A 22,289-nucleotide genomic window follows, 5' to 3' on the forward strand; every position below is an offset into this window, starting at 1 on the left:
GCTCCCACCCTCGCTCCCACCTCGCTCCCACCTCGCTCCCACCTCGCTCCCACCCTCGCTCCCACCTCGCTCCCACCTCGCTCTCACCCTCGCTCTCCCCTCGCTCCCACCTCGCTCTCACCTCGCTCTCACCCTCGCTCCCACCTCGCTCTCACCTCGCTCCCACCTCGCTCTCACCCTCGCCCTCACCTCGCTCCCACCTCGCTCCCACCTCGCTCCCACCTCGCTCCCACCTCGCTCTCACCCTCGCTCCCACCTCGCTCTCACCTCGCTCTCCCCTCGCTCCCACCTCGCTCTCACCTCGCTCTCACCTCGCTCCCACCTCGCTCCCACCTCGCTCCCACCTCGCTCCCACCTCGCTCCCACCTCGCTCCCACCTCGCTCTCACCCTCGCTCCCACCTCGCTCCCACCTCGCTCTCACCTCGCTCCCATCTCGCTCCCACCTCGCTCCCACCTCGCTCTCACCCTCGCTCCCACCTCGCTCCCACCTCGCTCCCACCTCGCTCCCACCCTCGCTCCCACCTCGCTCCCACCTCGCTCCCACCTCGCTCTCACCCTCGCTCCCACCTCGCTCCCACCTCGCTCCCACCTCGCTCCCACCTCGCTCCCACCTCGCTCTCACCCTCGCTCCCACCTCGCTCCCACCTCGCTCTCACCCTCGCTCCCACCTCGCTCTCACCCTCGCTCTCACCCTCGCTCCCACCTCGCTCCCCCCTCGCTCCCCCCTCGCTCCCCCCTCGCTCCCCCCTCCCTCCCCCCTCGCTCCCCCCTCGCTCCCCCCTCGCTCCCCCCTCGCTCCCCCCTCCCTCCCCCCTCGCTCCTCCCTCGCTCCCCCCTCGCTCCCCCCTCGCTCCCCCCTCCCTCCCCCCTCGCTCCTCCCTCGCTCCCCCTCATTCCCCTTTCTCTTCACCTCCACTTCTCTCCCCTCTCTTAATATTCCTCAATCTCCCCTCACCCCCCACCCCCCCACTCTCCTCTCTCACCCCCCCCCACTCTCCCCTCTCTCCTCACCCCACTCACCCCCCCCCACCCCCCCACTCTCCCCTCTCTCCCCATCCTCTTCTCCCCTAACCCTCTCTCTTCTCCCCTTACCTAACCCGCTCCCCCCGGCCCCCCCCGCCCCCCACAGTGTGCCACCCAGAGGCGTGCCCTCTGCCCCCCCAGTGCCCCCCACGCCGCTTCCTCTCCGTCTCCGAGGGTCCGTGCTGCCGCGACTTCTCCTGCGACTGCCGGCCCTGCTCGGGGGTGGGGGGCGGCGGTGGGGGGGGCACCGCCCCCCCGGTCCCCTCCCCCGCCGCCCCCCCTCCACCGCCGTGCCCGCCGGGGACGCGAGCACGCACGGCCGTGGACGAGTGCGGCTGCGAGGAGACCGAGTGTCACCCGCACGGCGAGGTGAGTCCCCTCGTTCACCTGCCCCCTCGTTCACCTGTCCACTCACTCACCTGTCCACTCACTCACCTGCCCACCCACTCACCTGCCCACTCACTCACCTGCCCCCTCGTTCACCTGCCCACTCACTCACCTGTCCACTCACTCACCTGTCCACTCACTCACCTGCCCACCCACTCACCTGCCCACTCACTCACCTGTCCACTCACTCACCTGTCCACTCACTCACCTGCCCAATCACTCACCTGCCCACTCACTCACCTGCCCACCCACTCACCTGTCCACTCACTCACCTGTCCACTCACTCACCTGCCCCCTCGTGCACCTGCCCACTCACTCACCTGTCCACTCACTCACCTGCCCCCTCACTCACCTGCCCACTCACTCACCTGCCCACTCACTCACCTGTCCACTCACTCACCTGTCCACTCACTCACCTGCCCCCTCACTCACCTGCCCACTCACTCACCTGCCCACTCACTCACCTGTCCACTCACTCGCCTGCCCACTCACTCACCTGCCCAATCACTCACCTACCCACTCACTCACCTACCCACTCACTCACCTGCCCACTCATTCACCTGCCCACTCACTCACCTGCCCAATCACTCACCTGCCTACTCACTCACCTGCCCCTTCGCTCACCTGCCCCCTCAGTCACCTGCCCCCTCACTCACCTGCCCCCTCACTCACCTGCCTACTCACTCACCTACCCCCTCACTCACCTGCCCACTCACTCACCTGCCCACTCACTCACCTGTCCACTCACTCACCTACCCCCTCACTCACCTGCCCCCTCACTCACCTGCCCCCTCACTCACATGTCCACTCACTCACCTACCCCCTCACTCACCTTCCCACTCACTCACCTGCCCCCTCACTCACCTGCCCACTCACTCACCTTCCCACTCACTCACCTGCCCCCTCACTCACCTGCCCCCTCACTCACCTGTCCACTCACTCACCTGCCCCTCACTCACCTGCCCCTTCACTCACCTATCCACTCAATCACCTGCCTCCTCACTCACCTGCCCCCTCACTCACCTGCCCACTCACTCACCTGTCCACTCACTCACCTGCCCACTCACTCACCTGTCCACTCACTCACCTGCCCCCTCACTCACCTGCCCACTCACTCACCTGTCCACTCACTCACCTGCCCACTCACTCACCTGCCCACTCACTCACCTGCCCCCTCACTCACCAGCCCAATCACTCACCTACCCACTCACTCACCTGCCCCCTCACTCACCTTCCCACCCTCTCACCTGCCCGTGCCCCCCCCCCCCCAGGTGTGTGTGGACTCCGGGGTGGAGCGTGCACTGGGAGAGCGGTGGAGCAGGAACTGCAGCGACTGCTCCTGCCGGGCCGAGGGGGCGACGAGGGGGCCGGCGGCCGTGCGGTGCGTGCCGCGGAGCTGCGAGAGGAGATGCCCGCCGGTAACGTCATCGCCGGAGTCGTCATCGTCATCATCGCCTTCAATGTCATCGTCATCATCATCGTCATCAACGTCATCATCGTCATGATTATCATTATCAACGCCATCATCGCCATCAACCTCATCATCATCATCATCGACGTCATCATCGTCATCATTTGTCATCGTCATCATTGTCAACATCATTATCATCGTCACCGATTTTGGTAAGTGCCATCATTATGAGCGTCATAATTGCCATCATCGTCGTCATCATCGTCAACATCAGGGTTATTTTCCATCATCATCATCGACGTGGTCTTCATCAACACCATCATCAACTACAGGACATCTGTCAAAAAGAGCTTTATAGCTCATCAGATTCATCCTGCAGTCTAAAGAGAGATTCCCATTCTGAACATCGTAATTGGCGTAATAACATCATCATCGTCATCAACATCATCGTCATCAACATCATCGTCATCTTCATAATCTTTGACGTCATCATCGTTAGTTTTATCATTAGCAACAACTTAACAATCAGCATGAACTCTCCGTCGTCACCTTACCTGCATCATCATCATCACTCTCTCTCAATCCAACTGTTTGTCTCGCTGTGTCTCCTGTCTGTCTGTTCACCTGTATGATCACCTGTCTGTCTGTTCACCTGTATGATCACGTGTCTATCTATTCACCTGTATGATCACCTGTCTGTCTGTTCACCTGTATGATCACCTGTATGATCACCTGTCTATCTGTTCACCTGTATGATCACCTGTCTGTCTGTTCACCTGTATGATCACCTGTCTATCTGTTCACCTGTATGATCACCTGTATGATCACATGTCTGTCTGTTCACCTGTATGATCACCTGTCTATCTGTTCACCTGTATGATCACCTGTATGATCACCTGTCTGTCTGTTCACCTGTATGATCACCTGTCTGTCTGTTCACCTGTATGATCACCTGTCTGTCTGTTCACCTGTATGATCACCTGTCTATCTGTTCACCTGTATGATCACCTGTCTCTCTGTTCACCTGTATGATCACCTGTCTGTTTGTTCAACTGTATGATCACCTGTCTATCTGTACACCTGTATGATCACCTGTATGATCACCTGTCTATCTGTTCACCTGTATGATCACCTGTCTGTCTGTTCACCTGTATGATCACCTGTCTATCTGTTCACTTGTATGATCACCTGTATGATCACCTGTCTGTCTGTTCACCTGTATGATCACGTGTCTATCTGTTCACCTGTATGATCACCTGTATGATCACCTGTCTGTCTGTTCACCTGTATGATCACCTGTCTGTCTGTTCACCTGTATGATCACCTGTCTGTTTGTTCACCTGTATGATCACCTGTCTATCTGTACACCTGTATGATCACCTGTATGATCACCTGTCTGTCTGTTCACCTGTATGGTCACCTGTCTGTCTGTTCACCTGTATGATCACCTGTCTATCTGTTCACCTGTATGATCACCTGTCTGTCTGTTCACCTGTATGATCACCTGTCTGTCTATTCACCTGTATGATCACCTGTCTGTCTGTTCACCTGTATGATCACCTGTCTGTCTGTTCACCTGTATGATCACCTGTCTGTTTGTTCACCTGTATGATCACCTGTCTATCTGTACACCTGTATGATCACCTGTATGATCACCTGTCTGTCTGTTCACCTGTATGGTCACCTGTCTGTCTGTTCACCTGTATGATCACCTGTCTATCTGTTCACCTGTATGATCACCTGTCTGTCTGTTCACCTGTATGATCACCTGTCTGTCTATTCACCTGTATGATCACCTGTATGATCACCTGTCTGTCTGTTCACCTGTATGATCACCTGTCTGTCTATTCACCTGTATGATCACCTGTATGATCACCTGTCTATCTGTTCACCTGTATGATCACCTGTCTATCTGTTCACCTGTATGATCACCTGTCTATCTGTTCACCTGTATGATCACCTGTCTATATGGCTCCTCGTTCATTTGCCTGTCTTTCTTATTGTGTCTCTGTGTCTCAGGGCCACGTGTTCGCTGTGTCTCCGTGTCTCTCTCGATGTGTCTCTGTCTGTGTCTCTGTGTCTCAGGGCCACGTGTTAGCTGTCTCTCTCACTGTGTCTCTGTCTGTGTCTCTCTCGCTGTGTCTCTCTCACTGTGTCTTTGTCTGTGTCTCTCTCGCTGTGTCTCTCTCGCTGTGTCTCTGTGTCTCTCTCGCTGTGTCTCTCTCGCTGTGTCTCTGTGTCTCTGTTTGTGTCTCTGTGTCTCAGTTGCCACGTGTTCGCTGTGGCACGTGACGGCTGCTGCGGTGCCTGTGAGCTCACGAGCTGCGTGGTGTCTCTCTCACTGTGTCTCTGTGTCTCTGTCTGTGTGTCTGTGTCTCTGTGTCTGTGTCTGTGTCTCTGTGTCTCTGTGTCTCAGGGCCACGTGTTCGTCGCGGCTCCTGACGGCTGCTGCGGTGCCTGTGAGCTCACGAGCTGCGTGGTGTCTCTCTCACTGTGTCTCTGTGTCTCTGTCTGTGTCTGTGTCTCTGTGTCTCTGTGTCTCTGTGTCTGTGTCTGTGTCTCTGTGTCTCTGTGTCTCAGTTGCCACGTGTTCGTTGCGGCTCCTGACGGCTGCTGCGGTGCCTGTGAGCTCACGAGCTGCGTGGTGTCTCTCTCACTGTGTCTCTGTGTCTCTGTGTCTGTGTCTCTGTGTCTGTGTCTCTGTGTCTGTGTGTCTGTGTCTCTGTGTCTCAGGGCCACGTGTTTGTCCCGGCTCCTGACGGCTGCTGCGGTGCCTGTGAGCTCACGAGCTGCGTGGTGCAGAGCGGCACGAGCAGGGGAGATGAAGTGGCCACGACCAGCGTCTACCGCGTGCGTGCCACCACCACAACCACCGCCACAACCACCACAACCACCACCACCACTGCCACCACCACAACCACCACAACCACCACTACCACCACAACCACCACAACCACTACCATCGCCACCACCACCGCCACAACCACCACAACCACCACCACCACTGCCACCACAACCACTACCACCGCCACCACCACCGCCACAACCACCACAACCACCACAACCACTGCCACCACAACCACCACCGCCACAACCACCACAACCACTGCCACCACAACCACTGCCACCACCACCGCCACAACCACCACAACCACTGCCACCGCCACCACCACCGCCACAACCACCACAAACACTGCCGCCACAACCACTGCCACCACCACAACCACTGCCACCACTACCGCCACAACCACCACAACCACTGCCACCACCACCACAACCACTGCCACCACAACCACAGCCACCTCCACAACCACTGCCACCACCACAACTACAGCCACCACCACAACCACCGCCACAACCACCACAACCACTGCCACCTCCACAACCACTGCCACCACCACCACCACCACGACAACCACCGCCACCACCACCGCAACCACTGCCACCACCACAATCACCACAACCACTGCCACAACCACCAATACCAACACACCAACACCCGCCATTCGCTACTAAGTAATGGTGACGTCACCATGGCACCTGTGCCAGGCCACGTGCACTTCGAGGCCACGTGACAAGTGCCGAACGCCCGCTGGCAAAAAGTCTCGGGACAGACCCCAGATGCTCGGGGTCGACTCACTGAGATGACCGGCAGATGCACCACCTGTGCCCCCCTACTGTGCCGACTTGCAGCGGTTTAGCCGCCCTGCGCCCCGCTCGTTGTTGTGAGCGTCGCTGCTCTACCACCACCACTAAAAAGACAAAGATCCCCCGTGTAGCCTGTAACAGACTGTTGGGCCAAGTGCTGTTGGCGAGCACCTATGAAGGCCGGCTAACCTGAAACACTCCTTGCACCAACAGTCTCTTAGAGCTACACGGGGCTATCTGTGTCTCTGTGTGTGTCTCTGTGTGTGTGTCTCTGTGTGTGTGTCTCTGTGTGTGTCTCTGTGTGTGTCTGTGTGTGTGTCTCTGTGTGTGTCTCTGTGTTTGTCTCTGTGTGTGTCTGTGTGTGTGTCTCTGCGTGTGTCTCTGTGTGTGTCTCTGTGCGTGTCTCTGTGCGTGTGTCTCTGTGTGCGTCTCTGTGTGTGTCTCTGTGTGTGTCTCTGTGTGTCTCTGTGTGTGTCTCTGTGTGTGTGTCTGTGTGTGTGTCTGTGTGTATCTCTGTGTGTGTGTCTCTGCGTGTGTCTCTGTGTGTGTCTCTGTGCGTGTCTCTGTGCGTGTCTCTGTGTGTCTCTGTGTGTGTGTCTCTGTGTGTGTCTCTGTGTGTGTCTCTGTGTGTGTCTCTGTGTGTGTCACTGTGTGTGTGTGTGCGTGTGTGGATGTGGGTGGGGAGCGATAGTGTAGCGGTTAGCGCGCTGCGCTATGAACCTGGCGACCCGGGTTCGATTCCCGCTCACGGCCAACACCACTGACGATTATCTGAACCGGTCCCGGGCCTCCCCTAGGTCGACTCGGCCTTAAATGAGTACCTGGTGCGGTGTGTAGTAAACATCGCCACTAGGGAGACAAAGGCGGCCGGGCGTGGTGCTGGCCACCCACTCCCTCGTGTGCCGTTCCGGCCTTCACAGGCGCTCGCTAACAGCACTTGCCCCTACAGTCTGTTAAGGCTACACGGGGGACCTTTGTCTTTGTGGCGTCTGCACAGCTGGGAGAGGAGTGGCCCGTACCAGGAGCCCCCTGCTCTCGCTACAGGTGCGAGCGTGACCCGCTGGCGGTGGGGGGCGGCCCGGCCCCCCGCAGGGTCAACGTCACGTGCGGGCCCCCCACGGTGCCCGACTCGTGCCCCCCAGGGACCCGGCTCGACTGCGCTCAGCTGAGGCGGTGCTGCCCCGCCTGCCAGTGTGGTGAGCGAGTCGACCGGCTCACATCCAACCTCCGTGTACACACACAAACGTGCACACACACACGTGTACACACGTGTACACACGTGTACACACACGTACACACACGTACACACACGTGTACGTGTGTGTGTACACGTGCACACACACGTGTACACACACGTGCAACAACAACAACCGCCATTCGCCACTAAGTGGCGGTGACGTCACCACGACGCTTGTGCCAGGCTATGTGCACCCTGTACACGTGTGTGCACGTGCACACACGTGTACACAGACGTACGCACACGTGTACACACACGTGCACACATGTGTACACACACGTGTACACACACGTGCACACACACGTACACACACGTGCGCACACGTGTACACACACGTACGCACACGTGTACACACGTGCACACACACGTGTACACACACATGCATACACACGTGTACACACACGTGTACACACACGTGTACACACACGTACACACATGTAGTAGGATGGACAACAGCAGGAAGTTACGAGTCTGTTGTGGTTGTTGTTGTTGTTCGGACAAATGGAAGGAACTTGAAAGTGAGGAAGAGCTATCAGAGTAACGATGACATCGTGAGAGACCGGTGCCAGAAAGATGTTGCCGCTACGTGGAGAATATTGATAGGACAACACAGAGGAAAGTGGAAACAAATGACTTGATGCACTCCAAGTAAGAAGGGCCCGAACCAATCAACATGACGCATCGTTGACTCCGTCGCGGATGAATACCGTGCACTGGAAGAGCGCTGCGACCGCCCGCACGTGACGTGGAAGTCATCGGTGAGCACTCGCAGCGGAGTCTTCGCGTCAAAGTTCCACATTCAGTCCGCCCCCTCGCGTGCTAAGGACACAAACGAATACACGAGAGAGAGAGAGAGCCCACCACCACCACCGCCACCATGATCATCATGATCATCATCGTCGTGATCGCTGAACCAAGCCATTCGCCCTCCCGTGCTCACGGGGTATTTACACAAATTACCAAAACAGTTTTCCACGAACATCGTGACGTTAGAACAAATGTGTTCCCATAAACACACACACGCACGCGTGGACCTTATACACTCGCACGCAAATGTCTCTCCCGTGTAGCCTCTTAACAGGCTGCGGGGGCAAGTGCTGTTAACGAGTAGCAGCGCCTATGAAGGCCGGCACGGCACACGAGGGAGTGGGTGGCCAGCACCACGCCCGGCCGCCTTTGTCTCCCCAGTGGCGATTTTTACTACACATTGCACCAGGTACACATTTGAGGCTGAGTCGACCTAGGAGAGGCGCAGGACTAATTCAGATAATCTTCACTAGTGTTGACCGTGAATCAATCTCACACAACCGCCATTCGCACACTAAATGGCGGTGGCATCACCGTCAGATTCATCTATACACACAGACACACAGACAGACATACACACAGACAGACGAGACACACAGACACACAGACAGACATACACACAGACACACAGACAGACATACACACAGACACACTGACAGACATACACACAGACACACAGACAGACATACACACAGACACACAGACAGACATACACACAGACACACAGACAGACATACACACAGACACACAGACAGACATACACACAGACAGACGAGACACACAGACACACAGACAGACGAGACACACAGACACACAGACAGACATACACACAGACACATAGACAGACATACACACAGACACACAGACAGACATACACACAGACACACAGACAGACATACACACAGACACACAGACAGACATACACACAGACACACAGACAGACATACACACAGACACATACAGACATACACACAGACACACAGCCAGACATACACACAGACACATAGACAGACATACGCACAGACACACTGACAGACAGACACACAGACAGACGAGACACACAGACAGACATACACACAGACACACAGACAGACATACACACAGACACACAGACAGACGAGACACACAGACACACTGACAGACATACACACAGACAGAAGAGACACACAGACAGACATACACACAGACACATAGACAGACATACACACAGACACACAGACAGACAAGACACACAGACACACAGACAGACATACACACAGATACACAGACACACTGACAGACAAGACACACAGACACACTGACAGACAAGACACACAGACAGACATACACACAGACACACTGACAGACAAGACACACACACACACGGACACGTGGACGAGACACACAGACACACTGACAGACAAGACACACAGACACACAGACATACACACAGACACACTGACAGACAAAACACACAGACACACAGATAGACATATACACAGACACACTGACACACAAGACACACAGACACACTGACAGACAAGACACACAGAGACACTGACAGACATACACACAGACACACAGACAGACATACACACAGACACACTGACAGACAAGACACACAGACACACTGACAGACAAGACACACAGACACACAGACAGACATACACACACATAGATAGACATACACACAGACAGACAAGACACACAGACACACAGACAGACAAGACACACAGACACACAGACAGACAAAACACACACACAGACAGACATACACACAGACACACAGACAGACATACACACAGACACACAGACAGACAAGACACACAGACACACAGACAGACATACACACAGACACACACACACGGACACGTGGACGAGACACACAGACACACTGACAGACAAGACACACAGACACACAGACAGACAAGACACACAGACACACAGACAGACAAAACACACACACAGACAGACATACACACAGACACACAGACAGACATACACACAGACACACAGACAGACAAGACACACAGACACACAGACAGACATACACACAGACACACAGACAGACAAGACACACATACGCACAGACAGACAAGACACACACACACGGACACGTGGACGAAACACACAGACACACTGACAGACATACACACAGACACACTGACAGACAAGACACACAGACAGACAGACATACACACAGACACACAGACAGACAAGACACACACACACGGACACGTTGACGAGACACACAGACACACTGACAGACAAGATACAGAGACACACAGACATACACACAGACACACACACACACACACGGACACGTGGACGAGACACACAGACACACAGACAGACATACACACAGACACACACACACGGACACGTGGACGAGACACACAGACACACTGACAGACAAGATACAGAGACACACAGACAGACATACACACAGACAGACATACACACAGACACACACACACGGACACGTGGACGAGACACACAGACACACAGACAGACAGACACACAGACACACAGACAGACAAGACACACAGACATACACACAGACACACACACACACGGACACGTGGACGAGACACACAGACACACAGACACACAGACAGACATACATACAGACACACAGACAGACATACACACAGACACACACACATGGACACGTGGACGAGACACACAGACACACAGACAGACATACACACAGACACACAGACAGACATACACACAGACACACACACACGGACACGTGGACGAGACACACTGACAGACATACACACAGACACACACACACACGGACACGTGGACGAGACACACAGACACACAGACAGACATACACACAGGCACACAGACAAACATACACACAGACACACAGACAGACATGCACACAGACACACACACATGGACACGTTGACGAGACACACAGACACACAGTCAGACAAGACACACACAGACATACATACACACAGACACACACACACACATGGACACGTGGACGAGACGCGCCGTTTCCGCAGTCACAGCTGTAAGTGGCCGAGCGCTCCGTTCAGATCAAAACAAAAACAGCGGCAAGTCAAACAAAGCGCGCGGCGTGACGGGGGCCGGGAGGTGATGGGGCAAGGATGGGAGCTGCCATTGCCAGCCCGAAACATCATCGCCCATCGCGCCATCACTCACATCGTCGTCATCGTCATCATCATCATCATCCTCTCAACGTACGGTTCATTCGTCGTCACCAGGAGCAGGGTGCCACGGGGTGGCACGGAGTGGCAGGTGGCAGTGTTGATACTCGTGCCTAACAGCAAAGCAGAGCCCTGGGTTCCATTCCTTGCCCGGGTGCCTTTCTGTTGGATGATTGCTCTCCCCCTGTTCTACAGAGTGAGTGGAGTTTGTGTGATCTCCCCCTGTTCTACAGAGTGAGTGAGTGGAGTTTGTGTGATCTCCCCCTGTTCTACAGAGTGAGTGGAGTTTGTGTGATCTCCCCCTGTTCTACAGAGTGAGTGGAGTTTGTGTGATCTCCCCCTGTTCTACAGAGTGAGTGAGTGGAGTGTGTGTGATCTCCCCCTGTTCTACAGAGTGAGTGAGTGGAGTTTGTGTGATCTCCCCCTGTTCTACAGAGTGAGTGGAGTTTGTATGATCTCCCCCTGTTCTACAGAGTGAGGGGAGTTTGTATGAACTCCCCCTGTAATACAAAGAGTGACTTAGTGGAGTTTGTATGATCTCCCCCTGTTCTACAGAGTGAGTGAGTGGAGTTTGTGTGATCTCCCCCTGTTCTACACAGTGAGTGGAGTTTGTATGATCTCCCCCTGTTCTACAGAGTGAGTGGAGTTTGTATGATCTCACCCTGTTCTACAGAGTGAGTGGAGTTTGTATGATCTCCCCCTGTTCTACAGAGTGAGTGAGTGGAGTTTGTATGATATCCCCCTGTTCTACAGAGTGAGTGGAGTTTGTGTGATCTCCCCCTGTTCTACAGAGTGAGTGGAGTTTGTATGATCTCCCCCTGTTCTACAGAGTGAGTGAGTGGAGTTTGTATGATCTCCCCCTGTTCTACAGAGTGAGTGAGTGGAGTTTGTGTGATCTCCCCCTGTTCTACAGAGTGAGTGAGTGGAGTTTGTGTGACCTCCCCCTATTCTACAGAGTGAGTGGAGTTTGTGTGATCTCCCCCTGTTCTACAGAGTGAGTGGAGTTTGTGTGATCTCCCCCTATTCTACAGAGTGAGTGAGTGGAGTTTGTGTGATCTCCCCCTGTTCTACAGAGTGAGTGAGTGGAGTTTGTGTGACCTCCCCCTATTCTACAGAGTGAGTGGAGTTTGTATGATCACCCCCTGTTCTACAGAGTGAGTGGAGTTTGTGTGATCTCCCCCTATTCTACAGAGTGAGTGAGTGAAGTGTGTATGATCTCCCCCTGTTCTACAGAATGAGTGGAGTTTGTATGATCTCCCCCTGTTCTACAGAGTGAGGGGAGTTTGTGTGATCTCCCACTGTTCTACAGAGTGAGTGAGTGGAGTTTGTGTGATCTCCCCCTGTTCTACAGAGTGAGTGAGTGGAGTGTGTGTGATCTCCCCCTGTTCTACAGAGTGAGTGAGTGGAGTATGTGTGATCTCCCCCTGTTTCTACAGAGTGAGTGAGTGGAGTTTGTGTGATCTCCCCCTGTTCTACAGAGTGAGTGAGTGGAGTTTGTGTGACCTCCCCCTATTCTACAGAGTGAGTGGAGTTTGTGTGATCTCCCCCTGTTCTACAGAGTGAGTGGAGTTTGTATGATCTCCCCTGTTCTACAGAGTGAGTGAGTGGAGTTTGTATGACCTCTCCCTGTTCTACAGAGTGAGTGGAGTTTGTATGACCTCCCTCTGTTCCACAGAGTGAGTGGAGTTTGAATGATCTCCCGCTGTTCTACTGTGAGTGAGTGGAGTTTGTGTGATCTCCCCCTGTTCCACAGAGTGAGTAAGTGGAGTTTGTGTGATCTCCCCCTGTTCTACAGAGTGAGTGAGTGGAGTATGTGTGATCTCCCCCTGTTTCTACAGAGTGAGTGAGTGGAGTTTGTATGATCTCCCCCTGTTCTACAGAGTGAGTGAGTGGAGTTTGTGTGATCTCCCCCTGTTCTACAGAGTGAGTGAGTGGAGTTTGTGTGACCTCCCCCTATTCTACAGAGTGAGTGGAGTTTGTATGATCACCCCCTGTTCTACAGAGTGAGTGGAGTTTGTGTAAACTCCCCCTATTCTACAGAGTGAGTGAGTAAAGTGTGTATGATCTCCCCCTGTTCTACAGAATGAGTGGAGTTTGTATGATCTCCCCCTGTTCTACAGAGTGAGGGGAGTTTGTGTGATCTCCCACTTTTCTACAGAGTGAGTGAGTGGAGTTTGTGTGATCTCCCCCTGTTCTACAGAGTGAGTGAGTGGAGTGTGTGTGATCTCCCCCTGTTCTACAGAGTGAGTGAGTGGAGTATGTGTGATCTCCCCCTGTTTCTACAGAGTGAGTGAGTGGAGTTTGTATGATCTCCCCCTGTTCTACAGAGTGAGTGAGTGGAGTTTGTGTGACCTCCCCCTATTCTACAGAGTGAGTGGAGTTTGTGTGATCTCCCCCTGTTCTACAGAGTGAGTCAGTGGAATTTGTATGGTCTCCCCCTGTTCTACAGAGTGAGTGGAGTTTGTAAGATCTGCCCTGTTCTACAGTGAGCGAGTGGAGTTTGTATGATCTCCCCCTGTTCTACAGAGTGAGTGTAGTTTGTATGATCTCCCCCTGTTCTACAGAGTGAGTGGAGTTTGTATGATCTCCCCCTGTTCTACAGAGTGAGTGGAGTTTGTATGATATCCCCCTGTTCTACAGAGTGAGTGAGTGGAGTTTGTATAATCTCCCCCTGTTATACAGAGTGAGTGAGTGGAGTTTGTATGATCTCCCCCTGTTCTACAGAGTGAGTGAGTGGAGTTTGTATGATCTCCCCCTGTTCTACATAGTGAGTGGAGTTTGTATGATCTCCCCCTGTTCTACATAGTGAGTGGAGTTTATATGATCTCCCCCTGTTCTACATAGTGAGTGGAGTTTGTATGATCTCCCCCTGTTCTACAGAGTGAGTGGAGTTTGCATGATCTCCCCCTGTTCTACACAGTGAATGGAGTTTGTGTGATCTCCCCCTGTTCTATAGAGTGAGTGAGTGGAGTTTGTATGATCTCCCCCTGTTCTACAGAGTGAGTGAGTGGAGTTTGTGTGATCTCCCCCTGTTCTACAGAGTGAGTTAGTGGAGTTTGTGTGATCTCCCCCTGTTATACAGAGTGAGTGAATGGAGTTTGTGTGATCTCCCCCTGTTCTACAGAGTGAGTGAGTGGAGTTTGTATGATCTCCCCCTGTTCTACAGAGTGAGTGGAGTTTGTATGATCTCCCCCTGTTCTACAGAGTGAGTGAGTGGAGTTTGTGTGATCTTCCCCTGTTCTACAGAGTGAGTGAATGGAGTTTGTATGATCTCCCCCTGTTCTACAGAGTGAGTGAATGGAGTTTGTATGATCTCCCCCTGTTCTACAGAGTGAGTGAGTGGAGTTTGTATGATCTCCCCCTGTTCTACATAGTGAGTGGAGTTTGTGTAATCTCCCCCTGATCCACAGAGAGAGTCCTCGGGGGCCACCATTGTCCTCCCATAGCTAAACAAAAATAAAGACAAAGATTCCCCTATAGCCCGAACAAACTGTTGGTGCAAGTGCTGTTAGCGAGCACCTATGAAAGCCGGTACAGCACACAAGGGGGGTGGGTGGGCGGCACCACGCCCGTCCGCCTTTGTCTCCATCGTGGCAATGTTTTTGCGCACCGCACCAGGTACTCATTTGAGGCTGAGTCGACTTAGGATAGGGCCGGGACCGCTTCAGATAATCGTCACCGGTGTTGGTGGCCGTGAGCGGGAGAATCGAATTCGGACGCTGGGTTCGTAGCGCAGCGTAGCGCTAACAACTGCGCCACCGCTCCCCTATACACACACACACTGATATACACACAGGTATTTATGCACATGTACACACACGGGTATATACACAAACACACATTCACATTCTTTGGTTCTTTCGGTAAAGTCACGTGACTTTCCGGAAAGAAATAAAGAATATAAATGCCTGCATTCACGGAATTTTAAAGTCAAAATTTGACGTATTTATATTTTTACATTTTTATATTTTTACATATTTATATCGGCATACACACGCATTGTGAACATACCCTCTAGACATACAGTGAGGGAAAAAAGTATTTGATCCCCTGCTGATTTTGTACGTTTGCCCACTGACAAAGAAATGATCAGTCTATAACTTTAATGGTAGGTTTATTTGAACAGTGAGAGACAGAATAACAACAAGAAAATCCAGAAAAACGCATGTCAAAAATGTTATAAATGGATTTGCATTTCAATGAGGGAAATAAGTATTTGACCCCTCTGCAAAACATGACTTAGTACTTGGTGGCAAAACCCTTGTTGGCAATCACAGAGGTCAGACGTTTCTTGTAGTTGGCCACCAGGTTTGCACACATCTCAGGAGCGATTTTGTCCCACTCCTCTTTGCAGATTTTCTGAAAGTCATTAAGGCTTCGAGGCTGACGTTTGGCAACTCTAACCTTAAGCTCCCTCCACAGATTTTCTATGGGATTAAGGTCTGGAGACTGGCTAGGCCACTCCAGGACCTTAATGTGCTTCTTCTTGAGCCACTCCTTTGTTGCCTTGGCCGTGTGTTTTGGGTCATTGTCATGCTGGAATACCCATCCGCGACCCATTTTCAATGCCCTGGCTGAGGGAAGAAGGTTCTCACCCAAGATTTGATGGTACATGGCCCCGTCCATAGTCCCTTTGATGCGGTGAAGTTGTCCTGTCCCCTTAGCAGAAAAACACCCCCAAAGCATAATGTTTCCACCTCCATGTTTGACGGTGGGGATGGTGTTCTTGGGGTCATAGGCAGCATTCCTCCTCCTCCAAACACGGCGAGTTGAGTTGATGCCAAAGAGCTCCATTTTGGTCTCATCTGACCACAACACTTTCACCCAGTTGTCGTCTGAATCATTCAGATGTTCATTGGCAAACTTCAGACGGGCATGTATATGTGCTTTCTTGAGCAGGGGGATCTTGCGGGCGCTGCAGGATTTCAGTCCTTCACGGCGTAGTGTTCTTGGTGACTATGGTCCCAGCTGCCTTGAGATCATTGACAAGATCCTCCCGTGTAGTTCTGGGCTGATTCCTCACCGTTCTCATGATCATTGCAACTCCACGAGGTGAGATCTTGCATGGAGCCCCAGGCCGAGGGAGATTGACAGTTCTTTTGTGTTTCTTCCATTTGCGAATAATCGCACCAACTGTTGTCACCTTCTCACCAATCTGCTTGGCAATGGTCTTGTAGCCCATTCCAGCCTTGTGTAGGTCTACAATCTTGTCCCTGACATCCTTGGAGAGCTCTTTGGTCTTGGCCATGGTGGAGAGTTTGGAATCTGATTGATTGCTTCTCTGGACAGGTGTCTTTTATACAGGTAACAAGCTGAGATTAGGAGCACTCCCTTTAAGAGTGTGCTCCTAAACTCAGCTCGTTACCTGTATAAAAGACACCTGGGAGCCAGAAATATTTCTGATTGAGAGGGGGTCAAATACTTATTTCCCTCATTAAAATGCAAATTAATTTATAACATTTTTGACATGCGTTTTTCTGGATTTCGTTGTTGTTATTCTGTCTCTCACTGTTCAAATAAGCCTACCATTAAAATTATAGACTGATCATTTCTTTGTCAGTGGGCAAACGTACAAAATCAGCAGGGGATCAAATACTTTTTTCCCTCACTGTAGAGCCCCTGTATAACCTTTTAGACTGTTGGGGAAAGTGCTGTAAAGGCCTGTAACAAGCAGCACTCCCGGCCACCTTTGTCTCTCCAGTGCCAGATATATCGAAGTTTACGCAGTGCACATGTGGGACATTTCTAACGTGCCAATAATTCCAGGGTTAGAAGCATCCCAAACATTTCCAGTAATTATGCAAAGTCTATTTCAACGTGTGTGCATGTGTGCGTATCTGTGTGTGTGTGTGTGTGTCTGTATGTGTGTCTGTGTGTGTGTGTCTGTTTGTGTGTCTGTGTGTGTGTGCGTGTCTGTTTGTGTGTCTGTGTGTGTGTGTGTCTGTGTGTGTCTGTGTGCGTCTGTGTGTGTGTGCGTGTGTCTGTGTGTGTGTGGGAGTGGTGGTCAGCGCTACGCTGCGCTACGAACCTGGCGACCCGAGTTCGATTCCCGCCCACGGCCAACAGCAGTGACGATTATCTGAACCGGTCCTGGGCCTCCCCTAGGTCGACTCAGCCTCAAATGAATACCTGGTGCGATTTGTAAACGTCGCCACTGGGGAGACAAAGGCGGCCGGGCTTATTGTTGGCCACCCACCCCCTCGTGTGCCGTTCCGGCCTTCACAGGTGCTACTCGCTAACAGTCTGTTAAGGCTACACCACAGGGGATCTTTGTGTACACACACACACACACACGTGTGTGTGTACACACACACACACGTGTGTGTGTGTGTGTACACGTGCTTGCCGTTGCACGTCAACTCCGAGGGTGTTGTGCCAACACGACCTCCGCTCCTGGTGATCGGTCTCCTCCACGGGGTGTTGAGAAAACAACTTCCATCACATCGCCGTGTCGTCCCTCTCCATGACGACGGTGATCCCATGGTGATGGAGACGGTGGTGGTACCATGGTGACGATGGTGAACCCATGGTGATGGAGACGGTGGTGGTACCATGGTGACGATGGTGATCCCATGGTGATGGAGACGGTGGTGGTACCATGGTGACGATGGTGAACCCATGGTGATGGAGACGGTGGTGGTACCATGGTGAAGATGATCCCATGGTGATGGAGACGGTGGTGGTACCATGGTGACGATGGTGAACCCATGGTGATGGAGACGGTGGTGGTACCATGGTGAAGATGATCCCATGGTGATGGAGACGGTGGTGGTACCATGGTGACGATGGTGAACCCATGGTGATGGAGACGGTGGTGGTACCATGGTGACGATGGTGATCCCATGGTGATGGAGACGGTGGTGGTACCATGGTGACGATGGTGATCCCATGGTGATGGAGACGGTGGTGGTACCATGGTGATGGTGATCCCATGGTGATGGAGACGGTGGTGGTACCATGGTGATGGTGACGGTGATCCCATGGTGATGGAGACGCTGGTGCCTGTTTCTTGTTGCTCGTGTGCGTGGCTCTCTCTGACAATGACCATTCACCCTGCTGCCCCCTGCTGCCCCCTGCTGCCCCCTGCTGCCCCCCTGCTGCCCCCCTGCTGCCCCCTGCTGCCCCCTGCTGCCCCCTGCTGCCCCCCTGCTGCCCCCTGCTGCCCCCTGCTCCCCCCTGCTGCCCCCCCTGCTGCCCCCTGCTGCCCCCCCTGCTGCCCCCTGCTGCCCCCCTGCTGCCCCCCCTGCTGCCCCCTGCTGCCCCCTGCTGCCCCCCTGCTGCCCCCCCCCGCTGCCCCCCCTGCTGCCCCCCCTGCTGCCCCCCCTGCTGCCCCCTGCTGCCCCCCCTGCTGCCCCCTGTCTTTGTGGATGCAGTGGCCGCGGACTTCTGTGTCCACAACGGCACGACGATGGTCAAGGTGAGCGCCCTGGGCTCACCGCCCCCCCCCCCCCCTGGCCTGGGCGCCCTTCTGGGTGGCGAGTTTGTGAGGTCCACTCAGGGCCCTTGAGCACCCGCTTGAGGCTCTCTATGTGGGAGTCTGTGGGTCTCTGTGTGGTGAGTCTGTGGGTCTCTGTGTGAGTCTGTGGGTCTCTGTGCGAGTGTATGGTTCTCTGTGTGAGTCTATGGGTCTCTGTGTGAGTCTGTGGGTCTCTGTGTGAGTCTGTGGGTCTCTCTATGTGTGAGTCTGTGGGTCTCTCTATGTGTGAGTCTGTGGGTCTCTGTGTGAGTCTGTGGGTCTCTGTATGAGTCTGTGGGTCTCTGTGTGAGTCTGTGGGTCTCTGTGTGAGTCTGTGGGTCTCTGTGTGAGTCTGTGGGTCTCTGTGTGAGTTTGTCGGTCTCTGTGTGAGTCTGTGGGTCTCTGTGTGAGTCTGTGGGTCTCTGTGTCAGTCTGTGGGTCTCTATGTGAGCCTGTGGGTCTATGTGTGAGTCTGTGGCTCTCTGTGTGAGTCTGTGGGTCTCTGTGCGAGTCTGTGGGTCTCTGTGTGAGTCTGTGGGTCTCTGTGCAAGTCTGTGGGTCTATGTGTGAGTCTGTGGCTCTCTGTGTGAGTCTGTGGGTCTCTGTGCGAGTCTGTGGGTCTCTGTGTGAGTCTGTGGGTCTCTGTGTGAGTCTGTGGGTCTCTGTGTCAGTCTGTGGGTCTCTATGTGAGCCTGTGGGTCTATGTGTGAGTCTGTGGCTCTCTGTGTGAGTCTGTGGGTCTCTGTGCGAGTCTGTGGGTCTCTGTGTGAGTCTGTGGGTCTCTGTGCGAGTCTGTGGGTCTCTGTGTGAGTCTGTGGGTCTCTGTGCGAGTCTGTGGGTCTATGTGTGAGTCTGTGGCTCTCTGTGTGAGTCTGTGGGTCTCTGTGCGAGTCTGTGGGTCTCTGTGTGAGTCTGTGGGTCTCTGTGTGAGTCTGTGGGTCTCTGTGTGAGTCTATGGGTCTCTGTGTGAGTCTATGGGTCTCTGTGTGAGTCTATGGGTCTCTGTGTGAGTCTATGGGTCTGTGTGAGTCTACGGGTCTCTGTGTGAGTCTATGGGTCTCTGTGTGAGACTATGGGTCTGTGTGAGTCTACGGGTCTCTGTGTGAGTCTATGGGTCTGTGTGAGTCTACGGGTCTCTGTGTGAGTCTATGGGTCTCTGTGTGAGCGCTGTGCCGCGCCGTGCCGGCCTTCATCGCCGCTGCTCGCTAACGGCCCTTGCCCCAGCAGTCTGTCGAGGCTATACGGGGGAGAACCTTTGTCTCCGTGTTGCCAGGTCGGAGAGTCTCTACTGCTGGATGAGTGTCAGCGCTGCTCGTGCGAGAAGACGCGCGATGACTTGGGGCCAGGCTTCACCCTCACCTGCAGACGAACCAGGTGTCCCGTGTGTCCACAGGTGAGGCAGCAGCAGCAGTAGCAGCAGCAACAGCAGCTGTAGCAGCAGTAACAACATTGGCAGCAGTAGCAGCAGCAGCAGTAGCTGTAGCAGCAGTAACAACATTGGCAGCAGAAGCAGCAGCAGCAGTAGCTGTAGCAGCAGTAACAACATTGGCAGCAGAGGCAGCAGCAGCTGTAGCAGCAGCAGTCACAGCATTGGCAGCAGTAGCAGCAGCAGCAGCAGCTGTAGCAGCAGTAACAGCATTGGCAGCAATAGCAGCAGCTGTAACAGCAGTAGTAGCAGCAGCAGTAGCAGCAGTAACCGCAGTAGCAGCAGTAGCAGCAGCAGCTGTAGCAGCAGAAGCAGCTGTAGCAGCAGTCACAGCATTGGCAGCAGTAGCAGCTGTAGCAGCAGTAACAGCATTGGCAGCAGAGGCAGCAGCAGCTGTAGCAGCAGTAACAGCATTGGCAGCAGAAGCAGCAGCAGCTGTAGCAGCAGTAACAGCATTGGCAACAGAGGCAGCAGCAGCTGTAGCAGCAGTAACAGCATTGGCAGCAGTAGCAGCAGCAGCAGCTGTAGCAGCAGTCACAGCATTGGCAGCAGTAGTAGCAGCAGAGGCAGCAGCAGCTGTAGCAACAGTAACAGTATTGCAAGCAGCTGTAGCAACATTAGAAGCAGCAGTAGCAGAAGCAGCAGCAGCATTGACAGCAGTAGCAGAAGTAGTAGCAGCAGCAGCAGCTGTGGCAGCAGCAGCAGCTGTAGCAGCAGTAACAGCATTGGCAGCAGTAGTAGCAGCAGCAGCAGCTGTAGCAGCAGTAACAGCATTGGCAGCAGCAGCTGTAGCAGCAGTAACAGCATTGGCAGCAGTAGTAGCAGCAGCAGCTGTAGCAGCAGTAACAGCATTGGCTGCAGCAGCAGCTGTAGCAGCAGTAACAGCATTACAAGCAGCAGTAGCAACATTAGAAGCAGCAGTAGCAGAAGCAACAGCATTGACAGCAGTAGCAGAAGTAGTAGCAGCAGCAGAAGTAGTAGCAGCTTTATCAGCAGGAGTGAGTGGCGATGGTGAGTGGTGAGTGAGTGGTGAGTGAGTGGTGAAAGTGAGTGAGTGGTGAGTGAGTGGTGATGGTGAGTGAGTGGTGAGTGAGTGGTCATGGTGAGTGAGTGGTGAGTGGTGAGTGAGTGGTGAGTGAGTGGTGAGTGAGTGGCGAGTGGTGAGTGAGTGGCGTTGGTGAGTGGTGAGTGAGTGGTGAGTGAGTGGTGATAGTGAGTGGTGAGTGAGTGGTGAATGGTGATGGTGGGTGAGTGGTGAGTGAGTGGTGAGTGAGTGGTGATGGTGAGTGAGTGAGTGGTGATGGTGAGTGAGTGGTGAGTGGTGATGGTGAGTGAGTGGTGAAAGTGAGTGAGTGGTGAGTGAGTGGTGAGTGAGTAGTGATAGTGAGTGGTGAGTGAGTGGTGATGGTGAGTGAGTGGTGAGTGAGCGGTGAGTGAGTGGTGAGTGAGTGGTGATGGTGATTGAGTGGTGAAAGTGAGTGAGTGGTGAGTGAGTGAGTGAGTGATGGTGAGTGAGTGGTGAGTGAGTGGTGAAAGTGAGTGAGTGGTGAGTGAGTGGTGAGTGAGCAGTGAGTGAGTGGTGAGTGAGTGAGTGAGTGGTGAGTGAGTGGTGAAAGTGAGTGAGTGGTGAGTGAGTGGTGAGTGAGCGGTGAGTGAGTGGTGAGTGAGTGGTGAGTGAGTGGTGAGTGAGCGGTGAGTGAGTGGTGAGTGAGTGGTGAGTGAGTGG

At 53.7% G+C, this 22,289-nt stretch overlaps 1 protein-coding gene across 1 annotated transcript in view; it reads left to right on the forward strand.

The window, feature by feature from the left end:
- The window catches only part of VWF (von Willebrand factor), a 113,098-nt gene that overhangs the window by 82,665 nt on the left and 8,144 nt on the right, over positions 1-22,289 (forward strand). The window contains exons 42-47 of the mRNA XM_076054339.1: positions 1,131-1,393; positions 2,683-2,829; positions 5,556-5,672; positions 7,468-7,666; positions 19,055-19,098; positions 20,411-20,530. Coding sequence (XP_075910454.1) covers positions 1,131-1,393; positions 2,683-2,829; positions 5,556-5,672; positions 7,468-7,666; positions 19,055-19,098; positions 20,411-20,530 — 890 coding nt within the window. The remainder of the gene's footprint in view (positions 1-1,130; positions 1,394-2,682; positions 2,830-5,555; positions 5,673-7,467; positions 7,667-19,054; positions 19,099-20,410; positions 20,531-22,289) is intronic.

The sequence above is a fragment of the Petromyzon marinus genome, chromosome 65 (genome assembly GCF_048934315.1).
Source record: "Petromyzon marinus isolate PM22_M1 ecotype Great Lakes invasive population chromosome 65, UKy_Petmar_22M1.pri1.0, whole genome shotgun sequence".
Classification (NCBI taxonomy): Eukaryota; Metazoa; Chordata; class Hyperoartia; order Petromyzontiformes; family Petromyzontidae; genus Petromyzon; species Petromyzon marinus.